Source organism: Zosterops lateralis (assembly GCF_965231275.1).
Source record: "Zosterops lateralis genome assembly, chromosome: 4".
Lineage (NCBI taxonomy): Eukaryota > Metazoa > Chordata > Aves > Passeriformes > Zosteropidae > Zosterops > Zosterops lateralis.
The window spans coordinates 66,516,003-66,542,771 of record NC_139765.1 but is presented as its reverse complement, the minus strand read 5'-3'; the positions used below and the strand labels follow the sequence as shown (position 1 = coordinate 66,542,771).

General features: G+C 41.2%; 1 protein-coding gene across 1 annotated transcript in view; it reads right to left on the bottom strand.

The window, feature by feature from the left end:
* The window catches only part of GRM3 (glutamate metabotropic receptor 3), a gene marked incomplete at its 5' end in the record, with an annotated part of 44,465 nt that extends 18,039 nt beyond the window's left edge, over positions 1-26,426 (bottom strand). Inside the window, 2 exons of the mRNA XM_083860675.1 lie at positions 12,210-13,065; positions 25,929-26,426. Coding sequence (XP_083716801.1) covers positions 12,210-13,065; positions 25,929-26,426 — 1,354 coding nt within the window. The remainder of the gene's footprint in view (positions 1-12,209; positions 13,066-25,928) is intronic.
* Between the last annotated feature and the right edge of the window lie 343 nt (positions 26,427-26,769).

Here is a 26,769-nt window from a genome sequence, read left to right as displayed (position 1 = left end):
CACAATTTCCCTTTGGAAACAGCCTCATTACTATCCATTTGCAGAGTAATTGCTGAAAGCTTTTTGTTCACTTCTTTGAAAAGTATAGAGTTCAGAAACACAAGGTCTGATTGAGATACAAGACAAGATATGACAAAGAGATGTTATGCCAAAAGCTTATTTTTTTTCCAGATATGTGGGCAGTCTAATAAAGATATTGCCTCTTCCTACAAATCTTATGACTCTATGCTATTATTCTTGTTAAGGAGCTACTGAAAACTCTCAGCAATCACCCTAAAAATTGCTAATAATGAGGTAATTTGCAAAATGAAATTGTATTTGCAGTAGGAAAATAAAACGCTAAGTAGTGAATTCTAAGGAGTGCATGTATTTGAAATAATTGAACCTCAAATTTATTGAACATTTTGTGGAAAAAAAAGGAGCTGTAGAATGCCTCAGAGCTGGAATGAAGACACAATACCACGGTAAAACACAGGAATCTTTAGGCTTAGACATATTATGGATCTCAGTTATAGCATTTAGCACACCTGGCATAATGCTGGTGGAGGACAAAGAACTGGAGTACAGCTGGAAAGGTAAATGTTTCACACATCACATGGTGTAAAAGTCTGGAGTGGACCAGTTTTCTCTAGGAATATAATATATGAATGAAGAAAAGTGACCTATATTTCTTGAACATAAGTGTAATTAGAGTGGCTATTTTGGGAGTGCAGTTTTCTTGCAGATCTCCTGTGGAGAGTTGAAAGAAATTGGCACCTCCAAAGGTGGGCTCTGGCTAATGGGAGATGCCATCAGGGAGGTAGTTAACTCATTCATCAATAATTATCCAGTTATATGACAAAAGTGTGTCAAAGAACATGTGACATCTGGGTGGTTTCAATTTTGGCCACTGATGGAGAAATAAAACTGCTTTCACTAGGCCCACCACACACATTGAATGTGCTCATCTTCCTTTGTAAAGGTATGAGTCCGGATTTTATTCTTACTCGTTTCCATATAATAAGGCAAGAGCTGGAAATACACATTTACTGAAATTGCAAATTAATTCAGTATTCAACAGAATCCATCTCAGCTGACCAAAGGCTGCGTCAGCCAGAGAGGTGAAAGTGGGCTGCTCACAACAAAGAATTTTAGTGGAAATAGAGTGAAATAAAGGATAACTCTTGGCTTTTAAGGTTATTCCTGCATGTCACAGAAAAGCTGCCAAGGTAACACGTCACCTCTCCCAACATCTTCAGTGTTCATGTGCATGTGTTGTGCTACAACGCACAACTTGCACATCCCATTAATACTTGCAAATTCTTCTGTTCTCAGGGAGAGAAGATAAAGCTGAGAGCATAGAATCATTTTTGCTAATGCTTTGCTCCACTGAATCAGTTCAGCAACAGCAATCACTGCACCTCAGGGGAAAATGTAAAACGAAAATGTTGATTTATTTGCCTGTTTTATGGTGGAAGCAGAGACACATTGATAGGATTAGACTGATAAAATGTTTCAGAGATCTAGAAAAGACATTAACAGCACTGCCTCAAACCTTCGTCTGACTTGAGATAATTTTTTCTCCAAAGAGCCTTTAAAGATGGGCTTTTTATTCTTTCAGTTATGGGAGCATTAACTAGCCATTAGCTATTTATTCAAATGGATGTGCAAATATAATAGAGGGAGTTTAAAAAACTTTTTCAGCACATTTTCATCAGCTCCCAATACCAGTTTCATAGTTTTTTCATCCACTGTCTGTCTGGTGGAGTCCTATCCTGGTACAGCAGGCTGATCTTTTACACGAAGCTGATCACTTGGAGCAGTGATCAGCTGCTGCATTTATCAGGGTAATAGAGAAATGTCATGGAAAAAATTCACTTTTACAGAAACCACAGGTAAAATCTATTTATGGGGGCACATGTTATTTATGTCAAGGGAAGGAACCACAAGAGCACAACCTTTTGCTGTTACAGGCAATGACATAATTGCTGCTTAAGTTAGAAGAGTTCAGCAACCCCACCCCACAAATTTCTGCATATGATCAGGCATGTCATAGTGTTCTGGAGCAAATTTAAGACTTCTTGCAAAAGTTAGAGCCACAGGGAAAGTGTTCCCACAGGAAGAGACCAGGAGAGTTCTGCAGCAGCAGCACAGGAAGATGCTTGAGGCTCCAGAGCTGCACACAAACTGTTAGCTACTGATCACTACACAAATTCAGCCTTGGGAAGAAGTGAAGGTGGTTTTTAGGGCATAATTAATAGAAAGAAGAGCATGTTTGCAACGTGTGCAAAATTTCCTGTGGATGGTGAGAAAACAAGTGCAGTAACAAGAAGATAGAAGGCCTTTTCAAGAAAAAGAACTGGGATTGTCCCCTGATTGTGGGTGCTGGAATTAATCAGTGCTGCTACCTGAATTTTGCTGCTCACTCTTTATAAATGCAATCTCAACAATCATACATCATGCATTATTTCTTATTACAGAATTGCGTTAAGTAAGATAAAATTTTAAAGAACAGTGAGTGAGTGCTCCTGTGAGTGTGCATGTTCATGCCTCTCTGTGTGTTTTCCAGTCACACAGATATGGCTAATACGGGGTCACAGAATCAAAGTGATGTCAGATGTAGCTCATAGGAATGACATGGGCTACATGTGAAAAAAAATCCATATTCTCTCACTACAGAGGTACCTGGGATTTCTGTAGCACACACATTCTGCATGAGGACTCTGTTCAAGCCTGGGCTTCCCTCAGCTTTCTCACCTTTCTCACACCAGTAGTTTCCCTGTTTTCCCTGAACACAGTGCAGTCCCTTCCCTGAATAAAATATGGTGTTTTCTTTGCTGAGCCTCATATTTCAGCCACAGAACTGGTAAATATTTCATATGTACAAAGGAACTGTTGCCTTAGCTTATTCCATCAAATTGTCTGGAATCTGTGTGTAGCAGCAAGTGGAAAAATGTACTGCATGAAACCTCCATTGAATTGAGGAGCAATTGCAGATACACTTTCAAAAAGTGAATATCTCTCAGCCTTCAGAAATGGTCTTGAATTTCTTCTGTAAGAAATGTGCTGGATGTATATGTGTCATTAGTCTAGAAGAGACGGAATGATTCATATATTGCCAAGTAGAAAGACGGGCTTGTAGAAGAAAAGTAGAACTAGGAGATGAAATTCAGATGCAAGACTGAGGGGCAGGGGTCTTCAGATTGTGAGGTGCAATAACCTCTGCTTTCCATCTGCTGGGTGTTTGCAAACACTGTTCCCATCCCCACAGCTTCTGGCCCTGAGCTGTTCTTCACCTGCATTCAGGAAAGGGTGAGTTTTTTTGTGGAGACCCTACATACCAAATTACTGACCTTGGTAATTTCTTTACAAAATTCATGCCTTAAGTTTAAGGATTTATATTTGGAGACATGGTCCTTTCTGCCCTAATGCTGAACCCATTTTCATCCCAACAATGAGCAGGTGAACTGTGTGAACTGTCCATGGATGGAACAAAAAGCAAAAGAGCAAATCAAAGGATTGCTCCTTTAGCCATGCTACAGCTAGGATTTAATGGACATTTCTCTTAGAAGTTTCTCTGCCTCTGATATCCCTGTGCATGAACATGTGTCTTGTTCCCCTCGCCTTGAAGAATTTTAATATTCTTTGTCTTCACTTGTTATATGCTCAGACAAATACACTTTCATGGCAGGAAGAAGGAAACAAAAGGAAATGACTCACCCAGATAACAGCAATGAAATATATTTTTACATTATATTCTATATCTGCTAACTAAATAACCATAAATATTGCAGTGATGCCAAGGCAGATATTTTCTGAGATGCTTTTAGAGGTGTTTAGAAACTTGGCTCTGACAAATGAGGAAATGAGAGTCACACACATTTGTCTGTCAGGTCCATCCAGTTTGCAGTTGATGACAATTGTGTAGAAGATCAGTTTGTGAAGAGCATGTAAAAGGAGTTTCTGCTCCATGAAGATGTAGATGTGGTTTTTGAAAAAATGGGAAAAATTTTGGGAAAAATATGTTAATGGAAAATGTAAACAATGGCTGTTTTGAGTTTGGGTTGAGTTTCCTTGTCCTTTTTATAGAGAAGCAGGCCTGTATCACTGGGTGGTAGGGTATTCTGCGCTGGGAATCAGAAATGGAAAAGACAGACTTGAAGGGAATAGTTCAGGCTTTGCAGGAAGCTTCAATAGATTCACATAGTCGTTTGGGCTGCAGTTTAACAAGTACAAATATAGCAGTTGGCTTGGGACTGGTTTGTCTGCAAACTTGCTACATGGAATTGATGTAGAATTCAGGCCGTGATGCCTGGCTAGATAGCAGCACCAGGCTGGGCTGAGTGTCAGTGTCTCACTAATGCAGCTGTACTGGTCTTGTCCCTGTTTCTGGCTAACCACTGTTAGCCTGGAAATTTCTTTGTGCTGTGTTCTACTGGGTGAAGAAAATATCTTCCAGGGATGTTGTGAAATTAAGGTTATTTCAGGAGAAAAGATGTGTTTCTATAGATTATGCTTTCACTTCTGCTTTTGTAGTATAATTATTAGCTGCCAACAAGGATATAGGTTTTTTAAAAATAACATAACATTTAGTTATCTTTGGGATTAGATATGTGGATTTGTGACTTCCTGTAGTTTTCTTCATCACCTTTGAAAAGATGAGTTTTTTTGGAGACTAACTGGAAGGCCAGGACACACCTGGATTACTCAAAAGGGTAGAATGAAATCACTTTCTCATGTGTTGTCCCCATCCTCAACACTTCTGTGCTCACGTTCTGAGCACAACCTTTGCCTTTGTCAGCCCCTGTTGTAGTATCTCATCATGCAAGTGAGACTAAGCGATATTAGATATGAAAGTGCCAAAGTGCTCCTCTGTAGCAGGTGGTAGAGAAGAATCTGGTCTTTCCATGGGCTTTTCAGAGTCAAATCAGATGCTAAAATGTAAGGGACAGGATTCCTGAAACAAAGTCTTCTGTCTCACCTGGTATTTTCTCCTTCAAGGTTACGGGGAAAAGAAGCAGACCTGACATCTCTTTACTTATGTGCAAACCTTTTCCCCTTATTTTTAATATAATTCTTATTTAATTAATTCTAATTTGTATGTCCTGGGTTGCCCCCCTACAGTAAAACCCAGTAGGAAAGGGAATGTGCATAGTTGGGGGATGAAAAGGTTGTATGAGACTTCCTGCTCCTCTGAGGACTTGCACAGATCTTTGGTGTTTGGGATTCACATATCATTTGCCAGCAAAACAAAAGATAAAATAATAACTATTATAAAGCAAGCAGCAGGAAAACACAGGAGCCTGATTTAGAGAAATTAGGTTACCAAGCCTTCTGTCTCTCAAATATGTGATCTGAAAGAAAACCATTGCTGTTTGTCAGTCATGGGTTTCTCCATAAACACAGGGTGTCTAATCTCATCCTCATTTACACACTGACATGGATGCTGTGAAATCCAGAGATTTATGGCTGCCTAAAGGGTACATTATTAATAGGAGATAAGCAGTTGACTATAAATTACATACAAGGCATAGACTATATAATTTTATGCTCAGTATTTCATAGCTCAGCTGAAGTGGTGGGTTGTTTAAATATTCAAGTAGAGAAAACCAAGATGGAGATCTGGTTGCAATTTTAGGGATGCCAAAGTACTTTCACCTAAATATGCCACTGTAACAAGTTTGGGGCTGTTGCTGGCTTGTGCTTTCTGCAGACTTTCCAGGAATGACACCCAGCTGGGTGAAGGCCAAAGGCAATACATTTTCAGAGACTTCCTGAGGACTATGAAGAAAAGCTGTTGCTGCTCTGTGTCCTGCTAATGCTGCATTTCCCATCTTTCTGTCCATGGGACCTCAGTGCCCAGGTCAGCCAGAGAGCTGTGGCAGCAGACATTGGTGGCAGCAGGCAGTGGGGACAGTGGTGACACCAAGCAAAAGTGCCTTGCCCCTGAGTTAGATGGGGAGCAATGGCCCAGCACACCTTGGCTTCAGCTGCTGGAGCTTATCTCAAGGGGTAAAACCACAATTCAACCTCTGCTCCTGCTCATTCAGGGTAATTAGTGTGAATTAGTGACAAAGGAAAGCACGAAACAGCAGCTTTTTATGATGGTCTCTGGCTTGATAGTAGACACCACTAACAGGTAGGTCACTGACCTCCATTATGGTGAGAGAAGTTTTAATGGAAATTTTATTTAGAACATGTGCCCTAGAGATGACAATGCCTGTGTCTCTCTGCCAGCCCAGGTATCCAGTTCATAGGGTGCCTATGTGACACACATCACAGAGTGCAGACCAGTTGCTTGCCATCATGATACTTCAAACCTAAATTGGTGTTGAAAAGGTTCTATAGTATTTTAGTTTCAACTGGTTAACATCTATAAAGACCTGAGCAAATTTGTCTGATTGCACAGCTGCCTTACCTTTCAGCAGGAAATTAGACTAGAGACCACCCAGCTTGCCATATTATTTAATTTTATGATTTTATATATTATGAATCTGTAGTATACACAATAAAAATCTATATAAATGCATTTATATAAGTAAATAAATATATTAATATATGCACATACTAAAATCCTCAGGAGGACTAAGTAGAGATTGACTTATTTACTCTTAGAGGGTAAGTTTTCCTAAAGTAAAGGAACAGCAGATCCCATGATGCCTGTAAAGACAGGAGGAAGGAAAAAGTAGATGAGGCCATCAGGACTACCAGGCCTTCCAAATCTTGCTGCGTCTCTCTGTGTATTTACACCAATGTAACTCCAATACTGAGAGAATATGGGAAAATACTGTGCAGGTCCAAGTGTTCCTCTGCTTTGAAGCATCAAGTCTCAAGTGTGCTTTCAGAGTCTGTCCTTTAGCTGCTTGCAAGGTTTTAAACACTATGACACATTTGTGGTCCCAGGAAAAGACAGTATTTTTTTCTTATAAATCTTAGACATCTTTTTCATGTATTTTTTAAAGTAGTATCTTGGGGAATTCACTCATTTTCCTTGCTTTTATTAGCTACAAATCCATCACGTATTACACTTTTACAACTCTTATGATTAACAAGGTGTTGGATGCCTTCTGCCCATATGAGCTTTGCCTTCATCTGAAAGTGTGTTCTGGTTTATTCTACAAATAAGCATCACAAGGAAACCATGAGGACCTCGCTGCTGACTCAGTGCTGAAGGCAAAGGGGGTCTGACCTGATGAGAAGGAGCTCCTTGGGTGATATGATGGAGTAGCAGGATCATTTTCTGCAGAGCCTGGGCTGTGAGCTCTGGCCTTAGCCTGCACAGGTACTCCCTGCTGTAAACTCATATCTGGCCTTTGCAGTTTCTACAGCTGTAATCTGTTCATGATACCAAGTGCAGCATCTTTTGGTCTGTGCTCCATGCAGCATGGCTGAGCATTGAGTTTTGAAGTGCACTTTTGACAGGAAATATTTATGGCTAAATCCCAGAGCAGGGACCATTCAATGCTGTTGTGCTCAGAAGAAAGGTGACATCTGCCTGTTGCAGACCATGACTTAAGCTCTTTCTTACTTGGATGGAACAGATATGATGGAAATGATCTGTGAAATTGTGTTCCCACAACAGAAGTCGCCAATGTTCAAGAATAAATGAGAAGGTGAATTTGTGCTTCTGCTTCATATTATTTCAGTATTGGCTGGGGCAGAGTGAGGAGGAAGAGAAGGAAAAAAATGAACCACATAGAAATGTAAGACCGGGTAAGGATAGAAGTTTTTGTCATAAAGTCCAGTGGAGCAAAGGGGACAAATCAGACCTGACTTACAACCCTTTTCTCATTTGGAGCAGTCATTCTGCTTTGCCAGGGGAGAGGACTTGCCCAGGATAAGCTAGTTTTGATGATGTAGGCTTTGCTGTAGAAATAGATGGACTTCTGAACACAAGTCAGAAAGGTCCATGACAGCGGCTCTGGTTACTTAGGAGGGAGAAAGGGATAGGGAAAAGCCACTGAGCACTTTAAATATGCATTGCCTAAATTTTTTAATGATATTTTTTCCAAGTGTACTACTTTAGCCAAATTCCTCCAACCATTAGCTGTGCAGGTTCAGAAAACTGTGTAAGATATGAGGGCATGCACACATCCCAAAATCCAACCCCCCTCTGCCCATGTGCTCCCACACTAGACTGAGGGCAAGGTTATTCCTGTAATACCATCAGCCCTGCTAACTGCAGTGGGAAAAACTGGAGCTCAGCCCTACACTTGGGTGACAAGGCTGCAACCAGATAAGCACCCCTGGAGCTAATTCTGGTCTTTCATAATCACTGCTACCCTTCCTCACCTCCAGTCCAATATCCTGGAGGAACAGCTACACCAGGAAGCAACAGGTAGGGGACAGTTGTGCAGGACCCTGCTACTTTTTTATCCCAGATGATGGACACCCCTCTCATACTGTCCTGTCACTTGTCAAATGTAAGACTTGCTATGCAGTAGTGCTGTGGGCAATGACAGCACTGCTTTTCTGTGTCCTGCTGGTGGCTTAAACAAGCTGAAATAGTCAGCAAAGCTGTTTCCTGCGCTGTCCCCTCCACCCTTGTGAGGGAGCAAAGCAAGATGTGGGTTCATCCCTGGGTTCAGAGCCCTCCCAGGAGCCCCTCTGTGTGCTGCCCTTCACCAGGCAGTGGCAGGGCATGGCAAAAAGTTGAGTTTACTCTGTGCTCTCTGCCGTGGAGACCTTTACTTTTGTTCAGCATTTCTTTGTTGTTCTGGTAATACAAGTTAACAGCCTCTTGAAGTGGCATCTCTTTATCAGCAGAAAACCATCACGATTTAGAACATCAAGTGCTGCACTTGTGCCCTCAGGAGGGAATGTAGAGGATGGGAAGATCAAGAAGATGAACTAGCCTATATCTCTTTGAAAGGCCAAACAAACACTGAAATTGAGTGAGTGAAACAGTGAAACTGAATTACCTAGGGGCTGGACTTTGCATTCTCACATCCTGCTGCTGGAATCTGGAATTAGACACAGGAGTCTCCTTTTTCCTTTGCTGAAAATATTCCGGATATCACGACGTTTGCCATATATGTCTTACTGACTTCCAAGAAAATGATGTGCCTGGTGTATCTCACAGACAATAAGGAGTGAAATCTCACCCTGTCTTCATTCCACACTGCGGTTTTGTGGAGTTGTTTCAATTTAATGGAAAAGGAGAAATAAATAGGAACCCAGAGATATTGCTGAAATACTGTCACACAGCATGCCAGCAGCAGTGGCAGCACAAGGATGTGCAAATCCTGGCCAGTCCCCTACAGCCACCCTGCTGTTAGCTGGTCCCTGAGTATTTCCTTGCAAATCACATTATTCCTGTTCCTGAGAGTCTCACTTCAGACTTTCAGCTAAATGGCAAGTGAAAATAAACCTTAATCACCCCATACTCCATCTGTAGTCAGTAGCAAGAGAGGTAGGGGCAAATCATACCCTGCATGGGCTGGAGCACTCTCTGTAAGTGCTGATCCCCTCCATTACCTGTAATCAAAGACTAATCAAAACTAATTTGAGTGTAAAGGGTAAATGTCTAAAATTGCTCCATCCCACACCAGTCACAGAAACGCACCCGATCGTTTACTCAGACTGGTGTGTGTGAAATACACCATGTTCCCAGAAACTGGGATGAGACATTCAGGGCCATTTGCTTGGTTTCTTCCACCATTTCTTTGCTTGATTTCTGTGCTTGCCGGGCTTATCTACATAGACCCCTGCCTTTCAGCAGGGGAGGCATTGCTTAAATAGCTGCTTGTGAGTCTGCAAATTAGGTTATCACTATTCTGTTTCTTGCCTGCTTCCTTATGGTGGGTGTGGACTGTTACCCAGGCTAAAGAAGAAAGAAAATTCACAACCTGACTTGGTTGCAGTGTAGCTGCTGGACTGGTAACTTCCATGCCACCCTCTCTCTGTGCTGGGAAAACATTTTCAGGTTCGGAGGTGAAAACATGAGAGCAAGCATCATTGATCAAATGCACCATGCAACAAGGTCCTCATATTGCATTATTATATATATTTTGTGTATATATATATATATATATAAACCAAAGATTTTCTTCAGCCAGGAAAGAGCAAAGAATAATTCTTCATCCCATAGAAATCAATGACAAGACTGATATGTATTAAAATCTTGCATATGTATTAATTTTTCACACCCTTCTGAAAGGAAGAAGGGGTGGAAGATTTGCTTAATAATTCACTACATAAAAATCAACTCACCTGCTTAAAAAATAACTTTCATTAAAACAGGGATTCACATTATAATGGAAGAACTAATTATAAAGAAAGGAGATGAGCAAGTCATGTTGTAAGCTGGTAAAAAAATGTATATGGAACAAAGCCATTGGAAAAGAACTTGACAGGTTTCTTAGTGTTTTAAACTGGAAATGAAAATTAATGGAAAATAAAGCTTTTCAGAGTTATAAAGATTTCCATGCTGATTTTTAATCAAAATAATTTGGTTAAAAAAAGAGTCTTCTGCTTTCAAAACTGAAAAATTACAGACTTCAATTTTTTTTCAGCTTGAACAGCTTCAACTCCCAATTAATAAGAATATAAAAGAATATTTCAGTCAAAATTAAAACTAATTTTCTGTCTCTAGATAAATAAAAATTTTCCTGAGTTTTTGGTCAAAGAAAATTTGGGTCATTTTGACTTTATGTTGATGTTGAATGAGAAAATTCATGGGTGCTTAAAAATACCTGCATGTTAAAAAAATGATTAAGAATCCTATATTTGAACAAAGGTTGCTTAGTCTTAAGGCTGGAATCTATTAATAGTGTTTTCATTTAAGCCCATAAAAATACCTGCAGTGTCAGAAAGAAATCTTCAAAATAATTGAAGTTTAAAATATTCAAGTGCCCACTCATTTAGGTAGGTCATTACAGTCTTAAAGTATCTCCCTGGGATGGACAGAAGCACACCACTGCCTTCCCTGCTGATCAGCATGCCAGGAATCAGCTCCCATGAAGTGCTGTCCTCCCAAAACCAATTGATTTCAACAATTTAAACACATTCAAGTATCTTGGAGGGTAAGTGCAGACAAGCAAGAAAATAGTTTCTATGTTGTAAGTGCTGTGAGGAGGAGAAGGAGAAAGGATTATTCTTAATTTCCAGAGCTCTAAACCCAAAAATTTTGTTTCATTCTGACTTGAGTACTTGGCTGCAGTGGCTGCACCCCACTGGGAGCTAGAGAAGCACCAGGGATGTGGTTGGTGGTATATAGAGGTGACCTGAGTCAAACACTGAGAACATCTCTAAAGGAGAGAAAAGTTCAAGCTCCATTTTGACAGTTTTATGTAGTTTTCAGTGTTATCAGCATTGTACAATTACTGAAGATCTCTTGAATACATTTCATAATACATAGAAATGCAAGTTCAACCTAGATGCTTCAGAAGAAACTCAGACATGTAGCAACATAAAGACAAGATGTTCTACACTTTAGTTGTTTCCTCTGTAGATCTATTTAGCTTTACTAAGACATAATATTGTTATGGCATAGTATTAATAGTAAAGCTAAACTCAGCCATATGTGGTGGCAAAACAACAGAGATGCCATGTGCTGTGCAGCCAGTCCCCATAAAGTTTGCTCATATCATTCCCAAATTGACCACCCTCCTCTACGTCTCCTGCACATGTTTAATGTAGGTTTTTATACCTTGCCATTAAACCTGTAATTCTGTAACACAAGTGATGACATTACCCCATATATTTAAATAGCTCATATACATCTGGTTCTATGACAGGAATTACTACTTTACTATTGCAAGAACATTGGCCATGGTCCAGCAATTATGTAAAATCACAGCAAAGCGAGGGAGAGAAAGCCAAGTCTTGGCATGTCAATAGCAGGTGGCTGCCTGGTGTAGCAGGTGGTGAAGGGATCATTGGCTTTCAGACATGCCCAAACTGGCTGTGGATTAAATGGGTGTTGGTGTGTGGAATTTTAGAGGATGGAGTGCAACATTGCCAAGACCAGCTGTTGCCACCTTCACCTCTTCTTTCTGCTGGAAGCAAGAGGAGCATCAACCTGTTTTTTTAGGGTTGTCACCAAGCTCCTCTTCCTTCTCCTTTCTGCCTTCTTGTGACAGGAGTCACCTTACCTGTGTACTATCCTGGTCTGAACCGTGTAAATAGTTGCTACCAGGAATTTGGCTAGCTGCTACCATGGCTGATGAACATTTCCTTAATTACAGTGCTTAATTACATTCTGTAGGTACCAAAAGAGGAGTTATTACCTGTAAAATTTACTTTCAGGAGATAATCTTTGTACAGCTTCCTGCCATCCAGATGCTTCATGGCATCACAGAGTTTGGTGGTGTTTGGGCAGAGAGTCCTCTGCATTTTATGCAAGGCATGAGCCATTGCATACACAGCATTCACAACAAACATGATCTTGGACTCTTGCTCATAGTTGGAGCTGTTGATGGTGAAGTGCTTTTCGCAAGCCTTTCTGTGCGGTTTCCGGTTCTGCAGGTTACACTGGAACTTTTGCTCCCAGAAGTCCTTGAACCAAGGGTTGCGCCTGTTGTTGTAGGGGCTGAGACTTTGGAAGTACCTGTCGAACTCTTTGACGGGGTGGGAAGCCAGCTCCAGGGTTATGGCCCCAGAGGCCACGTGCTCATTGCCCTTGACGATGCTCTCCTGGGCGCCCCAGCCATCGCTGGCGATCCAGGTGAAGGAGACGTTGAAGCGGTTGGCGGCCGCGATCAGCTCGCGGGAGTCATCGCCGCGCATGAAGAGCACCACCACCCTGGCATTGGGCTTCTGCAGCAGCTCCCTGATCACGCCATCATAGGACTTCCTGATGTTGGACCTCCCCACCTTCTCCGAGGTGGCGATGCAGATGTTGCGCAGGCGAGCCTCCTGCTCGAAGGCCTCGATGCCCGTCTCTCCGTAGTCCCCTTCAGAAGCCACTGTTGACACGTAGGTCCAGTTGAAAAATCTCAGAATTTCAGCCATGGCTTTCGCCTGGTAGAAGTCTGGGGGCACCGTCCGTGCGAAATAATCGTAGCGGGATTTGTCGCTCAGCTTGGCGCTGGTGGAGGCGTAGCTGATCTGGGGGATCTGGAAGAGCCTGAGCAAGTTTGCCACCTGCAGACAAATTGGGGTGCAGGGGTTATTAAAGAGTGGCATTTATAAAACGGGACAGAATTATTTAGGGAAAGGCATTGACAGTGTTTTTTTAATGAGAGATGTTCTGACGATCACAGATTGAGGGTGTTGACAGAGGATGTTGGTAACAAACTCCAGGGAAAGCACTGCACTGAGCATATGCACAAAGCCTGTTTTGATGCCCAGTTAATTCCCTGGGTCCTGCTGGGGCTGTAATGGACCTTTATTTTCATGAAACTGAGCCTGTTTAAACAACAGATAATTAGACACAAATGGACAATATATTTCAGTTTCAGATTGTGTTCCTTACTAAAACCTGGGGATTTGCATGCCTTTGCTCTTCATAGTGGGCTTCATCTTCTCCAAGATTCATTGCATTTGATGACCAAATGCACTAATAAGACATAAATTTCTGTTTTGTGCAAATATCACAAATACACAGGCCTTTTACAGAAATTTCTAATCTCATTTACTCGACATAAGTCCATACCTCTCCTATTTTTTTACACATTTAAACTTTTTTCTCAGATGTTCTGGCTGCAGACCAGCTGACATGGCACATTTGTTGCATGTTTGTACTCTTCAAGTGTTTCACAATGTCACAGAATCACAGAATCACAGATTCACAGAATCATAGAATCAAAGAATTGTCTCAATTGGAAGACACCCTCAAAGATCATCAAATCCAACTTTTAAGTGAATGGCCCATATGGGAACCAAACCTATGACCTTGGCATTACAAGCACTATGCTCTACCCAACGGAGCTAATGTCATGTTGACCTACAGTTTTTAATAAATAATAAAATTTTTTAATAATCTCTATTTGCCCTTCTGGTTTGATTTATATGGTCCAAAGCCCTGCTTTTCCTTTTTTCTCTCTCTTTTTTTTTTTTTTTTCTTATGTGGCTATGTTCAATACTTAAATATTTCCAAATCTACTCTGTTGCACTCACAGAAGTGCAACTCTTGATTACATCTGGAAAGAAATGAAGAAAGGTTATGGCTTTTTTTTTTCCTATGATAGATTCTTAAATGACAAAGGGAATATTGGTGACTAGAAGTTCTGTCCAGTAAATTAAGTTTGAAGCTAATCTTGGAGTACAGCCTGACGAAACCATTAGAAAAGCAATAGTGGGCTTGAGATTCCTGCAGTAGTGTACTTGAGATTCCCAAGGGAAACTTATTAAAAATTGCCCAATAATTTATTTTTTTTAAATCTTACCCAGATGTTTCTTTGACCACAGACTATCTGTAAGAATTCAAAGGCAAAGGACTGTTTTGAAAAAATGTTATAGAAGAGGCAAATTTTGAAGGCTCAGACATCAGTAGCAAATTAGACAGTCCGTAAAAAAAAAAAAACCTGAAAAAACAAAAGGAAGAATTTTATTGCTTTTCAGCAACTTGTATGGATTTTATAGGTTTAGAGTCTGTCTTTTCTGTAATGCAGCCACTGAACTAGTGTCCTGCTGTAGCTCAGTCTGCCCTTGTAAACTGGTGTAATCTCATCTGGGCCAGACTCTGCTGCCAGCCATACATGTACAGGGACTTTCACAACCTCTGGGCCACATGAAACTGAGGACTTCAGAGGGCTCTTATCCTCCTTCTAGAACATCAGGGAAAGACCAGGTGTCCTGGAATCCCAGCTGTAGCTGTTGGGTTGAAATTTCCCTTCACAAAAAACCCCCAAGGGTAGTGGTTTATTTTAGTTTAAGCCAAAATAAAACCTTTTCTATAGTGCTTAGAAGGAGCATCCTGAGCTGTAGCTGACACTGCAGTTTTGCCAGTGGGTACAGGCACAAGGCTGGGAAGTGCTGTGCCTGAAAGAGTTACTGTCCCTCAGAAAGCAGCTGTTGTGTTCTTAAACTCCCTGTTAGATGGTAACAGTCATTAAACTGCCTTATACTGGAAGTGTGGGATTTAATTTGCATCTGGTGATGGAAATGAACAGCTTTAAAGCAACAGGATGGGCAGAGAGGCTTGTTCTGTCACCAAGGTACAATGGATGCTTTGAGCATTGTTAAGTCCCTGTGGCTTTGTAACTTTGATTACATGCCCACATATCCACATGGTTTGGTTCATATGTCCTCTCCCAAGAGCACTCCAATTTGGTAATAAGAATGTACTCCATATAGCTATTCTGGAACATTTCCTGCAGAACTGTGTGGGCTGGAATTGCTATTCTTGTCTCAGTTTATTCTAGCAGGAATTATTTTATTTGTGCTAAATCATAATGAAGAACTGCACACATATCATTCTGTATTTCCCTGCTCAAATTGGCTAAAGTCCATTTTCAGCAGCTCAAGTAATGCTGGTCAGAGAGTGGACAAGCCTTCAGCTCACAGAAAGGTGCTCCTAACAAATATAGCAGCTTCATAGTTAGTATGGTTTCTTTTTTATTTTTTTCCTGTTTGTTTGTTCCTTTTATTTTTTTTTTCTTTTTTTTCTTTTGGTCTAAGCAGCAAATGCATCCACAGAACTACTCTCCCAGCTTACGTGGGGGCTCTCAGGCTTGGAGGCCACCAAATTTCTAGGGACCCTGAAAACAGCTGCAATTCTCATTCCTGTGCTCTGGGGAGAAGAAAGTTTTCATGTGTTTACAGGTGTTTGCTGTAAAGCTCTTCATTATGAAGCTGTCCAGATGGTAGATTTTTCATGGAGTAAAAATCTTAAAATATAAGAAAGTCTGATTAATCATAAAGGATAGTGACCCAGTCATCCTTGAGAGCTATTACTGCTCATGGAATTCAGTGAAGTTGTGTCTGTTATTAATTCAGATCAGGACTCTCTTCTTGAAATTCTCAAGTGGGGATTTTCTGGAATATTGTAACATCTTGATGTTAGGGACTAATTTTTCAAAAAAGCTCAAGTCTCAGGCAGTTAGCTGATGCAATTGATTTCAGAGCAGTCTCTTTTTCCAGCCATTTTCATGCTGATCTGAGCATTTGACTGTGGAAATATTATCCTGGTTAAGAGACTAACAGGAGAAGAGCACAGGTAGCAGGTTCTGCAGAGGAACTGATATCTAAGACTATGTCTGCTCAGTGTAGTAGAGGACAGTGGGATGTAAACCAGTTATGTGCACTGATATTGAACCACCTGAGGCACACCTCCAGTGTAGCTCCACTCTGCCTTGGCATGTATGCAACAGCTTCAAAATTGCAGTGCAGATCCAGCTTTTGCTAAGTGAAATAATTTATTCTGGCAAAGCTCCAGGGAGCAATTTAATCAAGCCGTGGTGCATGCAATTAGTGCCTGAAATCCATATGTTGGCACTTAAGTAGCAGTAGTAGCCAGGTTTTTTCACTGTCAAAGCTGGTGGGTTTTTCAGATACCTTTGAAAATAAGTCTGGATGTTCTGCACCTGCAAACAACAACAGCCACTTTGCACAGCTTGCTGCGAACAAACCACATTGATGGAGTCCACATTCAGAGAGATGGGAAACCTTTATCTGCTCTCATGCTGCTGGGCTTACTAGTGCAGCCACCACCCCGTGGTCAAGTGTCCACTCCCCAGGCAAACCTGGCTCTCACTCAGCTCCTGGGATGGTGGGTGCTTTGTTGCCCAACATGAGCAGGGCAGTAAGTTCAGTGCCAGCCATGTCCCTCTGTAGGGACACACTGGCACCAGCAAATCCTGCCAATGGAGTGGCTATGGCAGTGCCAGGGGCACCAGTGTCCCTCTCCACATCTGGCACTTCTGCTTCTCTGAGCTGCAGAGACAGGATAATTGATTGTGGGATACTGCCAATCTTGTTTAAAACACTTATGAAAATGGGTTCATAATAACCACCTGCAAGGAGCCATGAATTAGATACAGCTATCAAACACATGAACCTGGTTTCTGTATTTGTGGCCATTGAAGAATCCTGCTGGTAAATGGGGACCTCTGTGTCTTGGTAACCTTGGTCTGTCTTATGATTTATTGAATCTCACTGAACATTTTTTTAATCTTCATAAGATTTTTTTTTTTTTTTTGCTGGCAGTAAGATTTATTCTCATGTTTTTGTTAAAATTTCCCTTTTTAATGGCCCAGAGATTATTACATGGATTTTTTTGGAATGTGTATGGGACTGGAAAACACAGGAAATATTTTGGACAAAATATGAGAAGATAAATCTCAAAAGTTCTAGAACAGGTAGGGTGTCTTTACCATAACACACAAGTGTGTATTGCACATCTGTTGGATGGAGGAGGCCCCTTGTTAGATGACAATGCTCTCTGCCCTTCTGAAGTTTAACCATGGGAGAATCTCATGGCACTTGACATGGCTTAATGATTCTAATTTCACAGAGCTCCTTTGAGACAGGAAAGAGCTACTCTGAACAGACAATAAATTAGGCTGTGGAGCAGAGTAAGATTAAGGTAAAGGAGTTTGTTCTCTACTGATAAACTGGGCAAAATTCTGTCTCTCAGAGCTGCAATCTGTCCTAATGGAGATTCTATTGCTGCCTTTGGTCTCCCGAGAAAGTATTTCTATTTCTGGAAAAAAGATTACCACAGCAAGACCATGGCAAAGCCACGTCCCAATGTTTTCCTAATTTCTATGTCATTGCTGTAACACTGATCTTTTACTTTGAAGGAACATGAACTGCTGCTGGTCTATGTTTTATCCATCCTATGTTTTATCCATTTTAATAAATGATGGCAATGATATCTTGTTGGATTTTTGTCATTATTTGGGCAGTTGGAAGTCAAACTGCATCTAAAGCATTCATACCAACATACAATATGATATTTAAAATTTTCTTGTTTCTTAAATCTAAAATATATACCTAAATTTTAGCAGAAAGAGCTATTTTAGAAAGGCAGGAAAGAAACACTGGTTCTGAATGGGCTGGGATGTGGGTGTGTGGTAGGTGGGAGGCATAAACTTATTGTAAAGACTAAATGAGATACCTCTCTAGTCTCCACTGGTCTGTGCAGTCTCCCCATGGTCCCAACTCCTGGGATGTATTTTTTATCAGATTAAAATCTCCCCTTTTTCAATTTATAAGTATTTTCTTCTATCCTTTGGTCCTACATCATGTTGATAAATACATTCACTTTGTGTCCTTGAGAACAAACCTGTGCTTACTGAAAAGCTGATATCAGGTTCCCACCAAACCCTCTCTTCTCCATTATGAAAACATACAGTTTCCTCAATTTTTCCTTGTAGGGTTTGTCCTCCAAACTCTCCTAACCATGATTGTGTTTGTATTTATCGAATCATCCTTTTACCAAGGAACCCAAAGTTAGAGGTAATATTCTAGATGTGGTCCAATGAGAATGGAATAAACAGAAATATTTATTTCCATCTCTGTACTGGCTGTGTTTCTGCAGATACAGCCCAGCAGGCTGTGAACCTACTGAGCTGCCAGACTGTATCACTGGCAATAAATATGAGCAATACTGAAAAGCTGGGCTCCACCATAATTTTCCCTCTTCTCTTGGAATTTAGTAGGCTCTTACCTGGGGACAGTGTGACCCAGAGTGGCTCAGTCTGGACACTTCTGACACACTCACATAATTTGGGAGTATTTGGGAGGAGGAGGGTTCAGTGATGCAAATGCAGCTGCTCACCTTGGACCAAGAAAAAATTCACTCCAAGATAATTTGTTTTCAAAGGAAAAATAGGACCTTAAGGGATTCACTGCTTTCAGAACTGAAAACCTTTATCAGCCTGGAACATCATCTCTCCCTAGTCCATTTTAAAACTAAGGGTGCCATCTCTGGGGTATCATAATGAGCACTATTGAAGGCAGTGACTGCACAGGGGCTGTGTCATGACCTGCAGCAGAAAGCACCAATTTGGCTTCAGCAGGACTCCAAGCACTGACCCCAGAAGGTCACTGGGAATGCCAGTATCCCATTTCTTTAAATCATTAAAGGTCAGTTGTAAGGAACTCAGCCAGACGCAGTGAGGTTATTTAGGAGTCCCAGCCTGGCTTGTTCTCCAATGGAATCTTCTGGTGCATTGTAGAATTGAAGCAGTGGTTTCCATCAACTTTCTCACTCTTTGGTATGAAGAGGGACATTTCCTATGTTCCTTAACAAAATTCCTTCCAAAAAGTAACCCAGGAAAAGATAATTCACTATCAAACAAATAAAAATATCTGGCATTTTTTGTTAGCAGGAAGAGGGGTGAAGGAAACATTATTTTTAGCCTTGCTCTTCTCCTGAAAATTTAGGCAATGAAGCTGGGAAAAATATAGATTAAATATCTGCAGTGGACTCAGTAGCTGTCACAGAGAGAGAAGCAGTGTTTGAACTGTGAAATAAATTCATCTGCAAAATGAACATCAGAAATAAGGAATACTGTCAGAGCAACAGCTAGGATTTCTGGACAGGACCTGGGAATTTGTTTTTTATATTTGTGTCTGTCCTGTGCAATAAAAAACAAACCATGGATGGCATACAGAGAAGTATTGTGCTTTGAAGGAATTGTTTGGAAGTCTTTTTTCTTATTTTCCTTCAGGGGATGGCACAGTGAGCTGCCACATATACACTCTGCCTCCATACAGCATTGTTATTGAAGTAAGCTGAGCACCAAACTTGCACCCTGAAAAGAGACCCGTGCAGAAGGCCTTGCTCTGCATGAGGAGTGCAACTCTTCTCTGAGACTTCATAAACCTGCCAGTGACTCCTGTCCCATTTACACATGATCAGAAAAGGTATTAAAACTGGGGCTGTTGACTCTAAAGGAACATGGAGTTGCATCTGGAGTTAAAAGAGCTATCAGTGATAAATATGGTAATTTGAGACTCATTTACTGATGAGTAAGACCTAGTCAGAAGGGGTAAAATAAGTATAGGTGATGTCTAGGTGACCCTAACTAGTTCTTATTTTTGGCCAGTTTCTCTTGTAGTGACATCATTTCCCACTTGGAACAGTTCATTGCTCCCTACAACTCCCTGAAAGGAGATTGCAGCCAGGTGGGGGTTGGTATCTTCTCCCAGGTAACAAGTGATGGGACAAAAGGAAAGGGTCTCAAGTTAGGTTATCTTAAGTTAGATACTAAGAAGAATTTCTTCACTGAATTGATGGTCAGGCATTGGAACAGGCTGCCCAAGGATGTGATGGATTCCCCAGCTCTGGAAGTATTCACAAAACATGTAGATGTGGCACTTGGGAACATGGTTTAATGGTGGACTTGGCAGTGCTGGGTTAAAGGTCCAACTCAATGATCTTAAAAGTCTTTTCCAACCTTAATGATTCTGATTCTCTCATTGTATGGTAGAGCTCCTTCCTTCTTACCTGTGATCTCAGTGGCTTCTTATCTATCCCTGTAAAATCTCACAATTTCCCCTTAGCAAAAAGGAAAATGCACACACTGAAGAAATAAAAATTATAGCCCAAAACCAAATCAGAAAGACTGGAAAGTAATCAGTGAGTATGGGATTTTCAGAGAAGCCAGAGGGAGGTGCCCGTTTTCCTTTGAAATCTCTAGGAAAGAGATGTCCAGTGTTCTTTGGACACTATGAAAATCTCATCCTAGTGGCTGTTCAGATTCTGAATGTGGAATAGAAACAAAGTGATGAATTAACAGCAAGGATCTGGCTGAGAGGTAGTGGAGAGAGGGGAATAACAGAGATAAAAGAGGAGAGAGTTTAAAGGAGACACAAGGAAGCTGGCAAGTGTATGTGGAGCTTAAATGCTGGTGGTAGGTGGTCCATCTCACCAAATAGATTTTTTTAAATAAGGATCTGGTTTACTTTTACAAGCAAAAAATCACCAGAGGCTGTCAGTGCACAGCACAAATTGCATGTGTGGCCTGGCAAACCTCTGCAAGCCCCTGCACGTTTCCCCTGCCCACATCCCTGTGGGGTCCATGCACAGAGGGACAGAGCCCCGTGTCTTATGTTTTGTTTATTTTTTTGGTTCATTTAAGGATTTTACACTGTTTTCAGTGGTGATGGAAGTCAGAAGCTATTGTTAAGACTCTGGTTGAAAGATGGTTTATCCTTGGAGGAAGGAAATGGAGGTGATTAGCTTTCAGGCTCCATGAGCCCTTGGCAGACTTCTGTGGCTAAAGAGAAATGACAGCCGGGAAAAGATTGCCAGTAAATGAGTACATATTCTGAATTTCATGCCAGATGGTCACTCACTTAGGAGTGGCTTTGGCTTTTGTGATAGCCGTAATGCACTGTTGAACCTGCTGCAGTGGTTTTGTTACAGTTTACTTGAGACACAGCAAGGGACTGAAGAGAAGACCGCAGAGCACTGGTTTCTGCTCTGCCATTTTTTCTGGATGAGGCACTAACTTGGAAATAACTTTCATGGTCATGATCTGGAGGTCTTATGGGTTGACAGCCAGGTTAAAATCTTTAAATCCATGTCAATATACTATATATAGAAGTTAAAACCCAGCCCACCTAAAGGAATGTTTTAGTTTTTCTAACAGCAGACTGCAGGGAATGGACCCTAGTCTTCATTTTCAGAAAAATAATCCAGTTTTCAGAAACAAGGAAGAACAAATCCAGCACTTGAATAAAGCTACTCCTGCTTCCACATGCAAATTCCTGACAAGAGCTGACCTAAGTATCAGCAAACCAACACATGGATTTGGGATTGGCTATCCAGGTGCTTCACTGCAAATGAATACTGCGTCCTTTTCTTATCATTTTTACTGTGTCAATCTCTACAAGGAAAATATTTTTGAAATTTCTGTTGTAAACTGAGAAAGAGTAGATAACCTGGCTCAGATAAAAATGAGCCACAACCCCAAAAGAAAACCCTCAAAATTTTGAATTCTTCACCTCCTGATGCTAGATTTAACTCACGTTATATTTTTATTTTATGGAAACAGCTTTTTATTTTTTTTTTTTTAAACATGGGGTTTTCCATTGACCAAGAATCCTGGCTTAAGTTTTGAAGGATCAAATGCTGTGCAGATTGGGCTCAGTGCTAATTTAAACACAACATCTAAAAACTAATTATCCAGATCATCATTAACGATAATAGCCTAGTCTGACCAGAAAATAATTAAGCATTCTGCATTCTCTTGTTGTTCTTAGTCTCTGCAAAAAGTGCCTATTGCACATACTGACTCAGTGGGGAAGGTGTTCATTGCTGATTTACCAGCAAAATCTTTTATTCCTTGGTGGAAGGGTAATGAAAGAAGTACAAATCTGACAGCAGGAGCTTCATGAAGTGATTTGGCACACAGCTGTCCAGACAAAAAGCAGGAGAGGAAGGGTGAAGGGAGGGGAAGAAAAAATATTGAAATATAAAGACAAATTCACAGGAGGGGGGAAAAAAGCCAGAAATAATTTTTGTCTGAGGAACTCAGCGTGTTTTATTTTAAGGCTAAGAAACTGCACTGTGGACTTCATGGTGTTTACAGCTCTCAGCAAAAGAAAAATGCTTGCCAGGGCTACATCTGGAAGCATCCAGAACCCTGGATGCTGATTGAACACGCAGAGAATAGGGGTACTGAGGCTTGCACACACACACACCCCTAGTGAAATATTTTGACTTTCAGCAGTGGTGTGATTCCAGTTGTTACTGGAGCTACTCTGTAAAGGTGACAGGCTCTGAAATTGGTGTGGCACCAAAATCTTGCCTTCAGTGCTTGAAGGTCCTTACAGTTTCAGGCTTGAGTTTGCAATGTCTATTATTCCTGACAGGGATCCTCTTTTGAAACAGAACTTGTGACTGGCTATCTTAACAGAGTGGGCAACAGGAGTGAATGGCTTAATTATGTCTTTTCTAGGGCTTAACTACATCTTTTTTAGGTGGTCTGAAATCTAGAGGAAATCTAGAAAAGAGAGATTGAAGGAAGGCCAACACAATCCATGTCAAAAGAAAACAAACAACCGAATACTTTGTTTCTAGCTGGTAGAGGCTTGACAACAAGTTGAATGATTTGTGAAAATTTATTTTTCTTAAGAACTGTGTTAAGAAAGATCTTACATTTGAAAAACTATTGACAAGTCTAGGGAAGATCATAGAGTAATATTAACTGTAAGTATTGTTCCATCATCATCCTTAGGTTTTGAAAATTAGATGACATACAGATTTTTATATAGTTATATTACCATTTTTTACAGGTACTTGTTGAGAAAATCTCCAGTCAGGACTTTCAATTTCCATTGGACAGCTGCTCCAAACCTAAGAATTTGGAATATGAAACATCTATATACACTCTATTATGTATATTTGATTTGTGTTGAATCCAATCTACTGACTCAGATATGGATTTAGTCTTAGGTCAGTGATCAGCACAGACTGGCTTCAAAGGAACAGGCTGACAGATGTGCAAGAGGCCACAGAGTACTTTAGAAATATGATTTGACTCTCTCTGAGTTTCTGGGAGGGAAGGAAACACCTGTACCATTTCCTCAGCTGTGACTACTTTCATAGATTTGTCTTTTAGGCTACCTCATATCTTCATGTCCTTTGGACACACTTCAACTGAGGGTGGGCTGAGAAACACACTGACCACAAACCAAAGGTACAGCAAAAAACCTGCCACTCCTCCATTAGTGGGATAAGGCAATCATATGATGCTTCAAAATATTTTACCAGCCTTCAGACAGTTGTAGCTCTGGGAACTGCTGAACCAAAGGAGGTATCCCACAGAATTTCTTCTTTTTGTTTCTAGTCACTTCTGGAACTTATTTACCTTTTAGCATCCCAAACACCTACAATTTGCTGGTTTCATTTGATGTGCTCTTATTGTGATTGGAAGAAATAATGAATAATGATTTCCTTAACAGTTTGTGCTGCCTGAGGTTCTGTAGCTATCATTTTCCCCCTTCAGATGTCTCTTTTCCAGCTGAAACTTGTTCTTTTTGCTCCAAGTGATCAGACCCACATAACTGGCAAAAGATACATTCCTGCTCTGCTGGCTGGTCCACACTGGGATAAAACCACTTCTATTACAAGAGGTAGCTGAGGTTCTGCTCTGCAGAAACTGTTCTCCTGCAGTATGAGTAAGGATTTGCCTTTATTTTCCCTACTATGAATACACAGATGAGTTACACACTACAATACAAAAGGAAATAAAATGTAATTTCTTTAAATTCTTCTGTGCTTGTGCATGTCCTATGGGATCTGACCATTCTCCCAACTGATGGGATTTAGCGCCTTCACAAGAGCAGCAACCAGCTCCCCAGAGTAATTCTGATTGAAATGAACATTGAATGAACTTTTGCCCTATTTATGAAATAGGCAAATGAGGTTCTGTGGGCTTTCTGTCACTACTGGGATAGTCTGCAGTACACAAGAACTCTTATTGCTGTTGACACTGGTGCAGTGATTAAGGCCTGTGCTCAGTCTGGAAAAATGTCCCATACTGAGTCTGAAAAAATATCTTGCACTGTCAAGATTTGATGCCTTTGGAAACCTGCAGCTCACCTTGAAGGGTCTTAATCTATCTCAGTCTGGGCTAAAGACACCATTCACTTGTGATTATGAGTCATGTGAACTGGCTTGTTTTATTTGACCCAAAATAATGTGACTGCAGAATCACAGAATCATTTAGGTTGGAATAAATCTCCATGATCACAGAGTCCAACCTTTGACTATCACCACCATGTCAGCCAGACCATGGCATTGAGGGGCACATCCAGTAACTTCTTCAATATGTTCAGGGATGGTGTCTCCACCACCTCCCTCCCTGGGGAATCTGTTCCAATGTTTAACAACCCTTTCTGTGAAGAAATTCTTCCTGGTGTCCAACCTGAACCTCACTTAGTGCAGCTTGAAGCCATTTTCTCTCATCCTGTCACTGGTTGCTGGGGAGAAGAGGGGGCCCCTCACCTGGCTACAACTTCCTTTCAGGTATTTTTAGCTATAAGGTCCCCTCTGAGCCTCCTCCGGGCTCAACACCCCCAGCTCCTTCAGGAGGAGTCCTTCATAGGACTTTCTCTGTAGAATTCACCGTCTCTGTTGCCTTTCTCTGGACATGCTCCAGCACCTCAATGTTGTAGTGAGTGGCCCAGAACTGGGCACAGATTGTGAGGTGCAACCTCACCAGTGCCCAGTACAGAGGTCACTGCCCTGGTCCTGCTGGACACACCATTGTTGATACAAGCCAGGATTCCATTGGTTTCTTGGCCACCTGATGATACCTGGCTCATGTTCAGCCACTGTCTGCCAGCACCTCCAGGTCATTTTCCACTGGGATAATTTCCAGCCACACTTCCCCCAGCCTGTTGTGCTGCAGGGGGCTGTTGTGACTGAAGTACAGGACCTGTACTTGGGCCTTATTGGAGCATTGACCTCAGTCAAGTGATTCAGTCTGTAGAGTCTTCCTACTCTCCAGCAGATCAGCACTCCCACCCAGTGAGTGTCATCTGCAAACTGGCTGAGGGTACACTTGATTACCTCATCCAGGTCATTGATAAAGATATTAAACAGGTCTGGCCCCAATACTGAGCCTTGGGGAACCCCCATTAGTGACTAGAAGCAAGAAAAGGATTTATTTTTTCATTTTAAATATCTGTTGTTAAAATGACAAATGTTATGAACATGCAGCATGGCAGGAACACATATATACAGACACATAGATGGTATCATTTATGATTGATGTGAAAGCAGATATCTGCACTTAGTGCTGTAAAAGTGTCACAAAATGTAAAGTTCAAAACAATACTAAGATTCTGGAAACTTCAAATGCCTTCAGAATATACCACAACTAGAAGAAGTGGACATCTGCCATAGGTTTGAACTACAGTAAGTATTTTAAAGGGTGAATCAAACTAAAGTAAATTCAGTAAAAATCATATGCTAGATGGACCCTTAGGGTACAGTGATCAAGCTATAAGATGTGCTTTATTGGCAAACTTACATAAGCAGTGGTTCTCTCCCTGGAATAGCAGATAAACCATTCTCAGCTGGTGGGGCTGCTGTGACTCACCTGTATGGAGACGCTGCTGTAGGAACCCCCTATGACTCCTGCAATGAGCAGTGGCAAATTCTCTTGGATGGCATAGGAGCCATCAGGGCACATGTACTCTGTTTCATCCACTTTAGTCAAAGATGCCCTGACGAACTCCAAAGACTGTTCTAAGGCATATGTATCCCTGGAACATGTGTCCAAGATGTGAACTCCAAGCTTAATTCCTGGCAGCAAGTAGTTGTCCTTGTTGATTTCATCAATAGCGAACAGCATGGCCTCCAAGCGCTGGATGCCTCTGTCTTCATTGATTCTTCCACATTCCTCTATCCCAGTGCCTTTTTCCTTGATTGGGAACAAGCCTCCTAAGACCAGGTCTCCCTCTATCTTAATTTCCTTTCTGACAAAGCTGTGGTCACTTAGGGAAAGGAAAACTCCTTTGGAAAATAAAGCTAGCGCAAGGACTTGGAGTCTGGTGAACATCTTCATTGGTCCCGTTTTAGCAGCTCTAAGAAACATTGGAGGGAGCAAAACTGCTCTTCAGTCCTTCTGATCCATTGCCAGATATGAAGTGCTGTCCCACAAGCCAGTGAAGAGCAAGCCAACAAGCCTTTCCCCTGGACCTCTAAAGAAGAGATGGAAAGAATTAGAAAGGGCAAAAGGAGACACAAAATGTGAAATGCCTTAATCACACAACCACCCCTCCTTGAGGCAAACAAGACTCTCTTCCAAGCAAATTAAGGTAAATACATAAATAAGAGAGACATGAAAGAGGAGAATAAGAGACATGACAAGAAGGAGTCTCGTGTTTGATGCTTGCTCAGGGCATGAAAATGCCTGCGGCTGGACTTTTTCTCTTTAA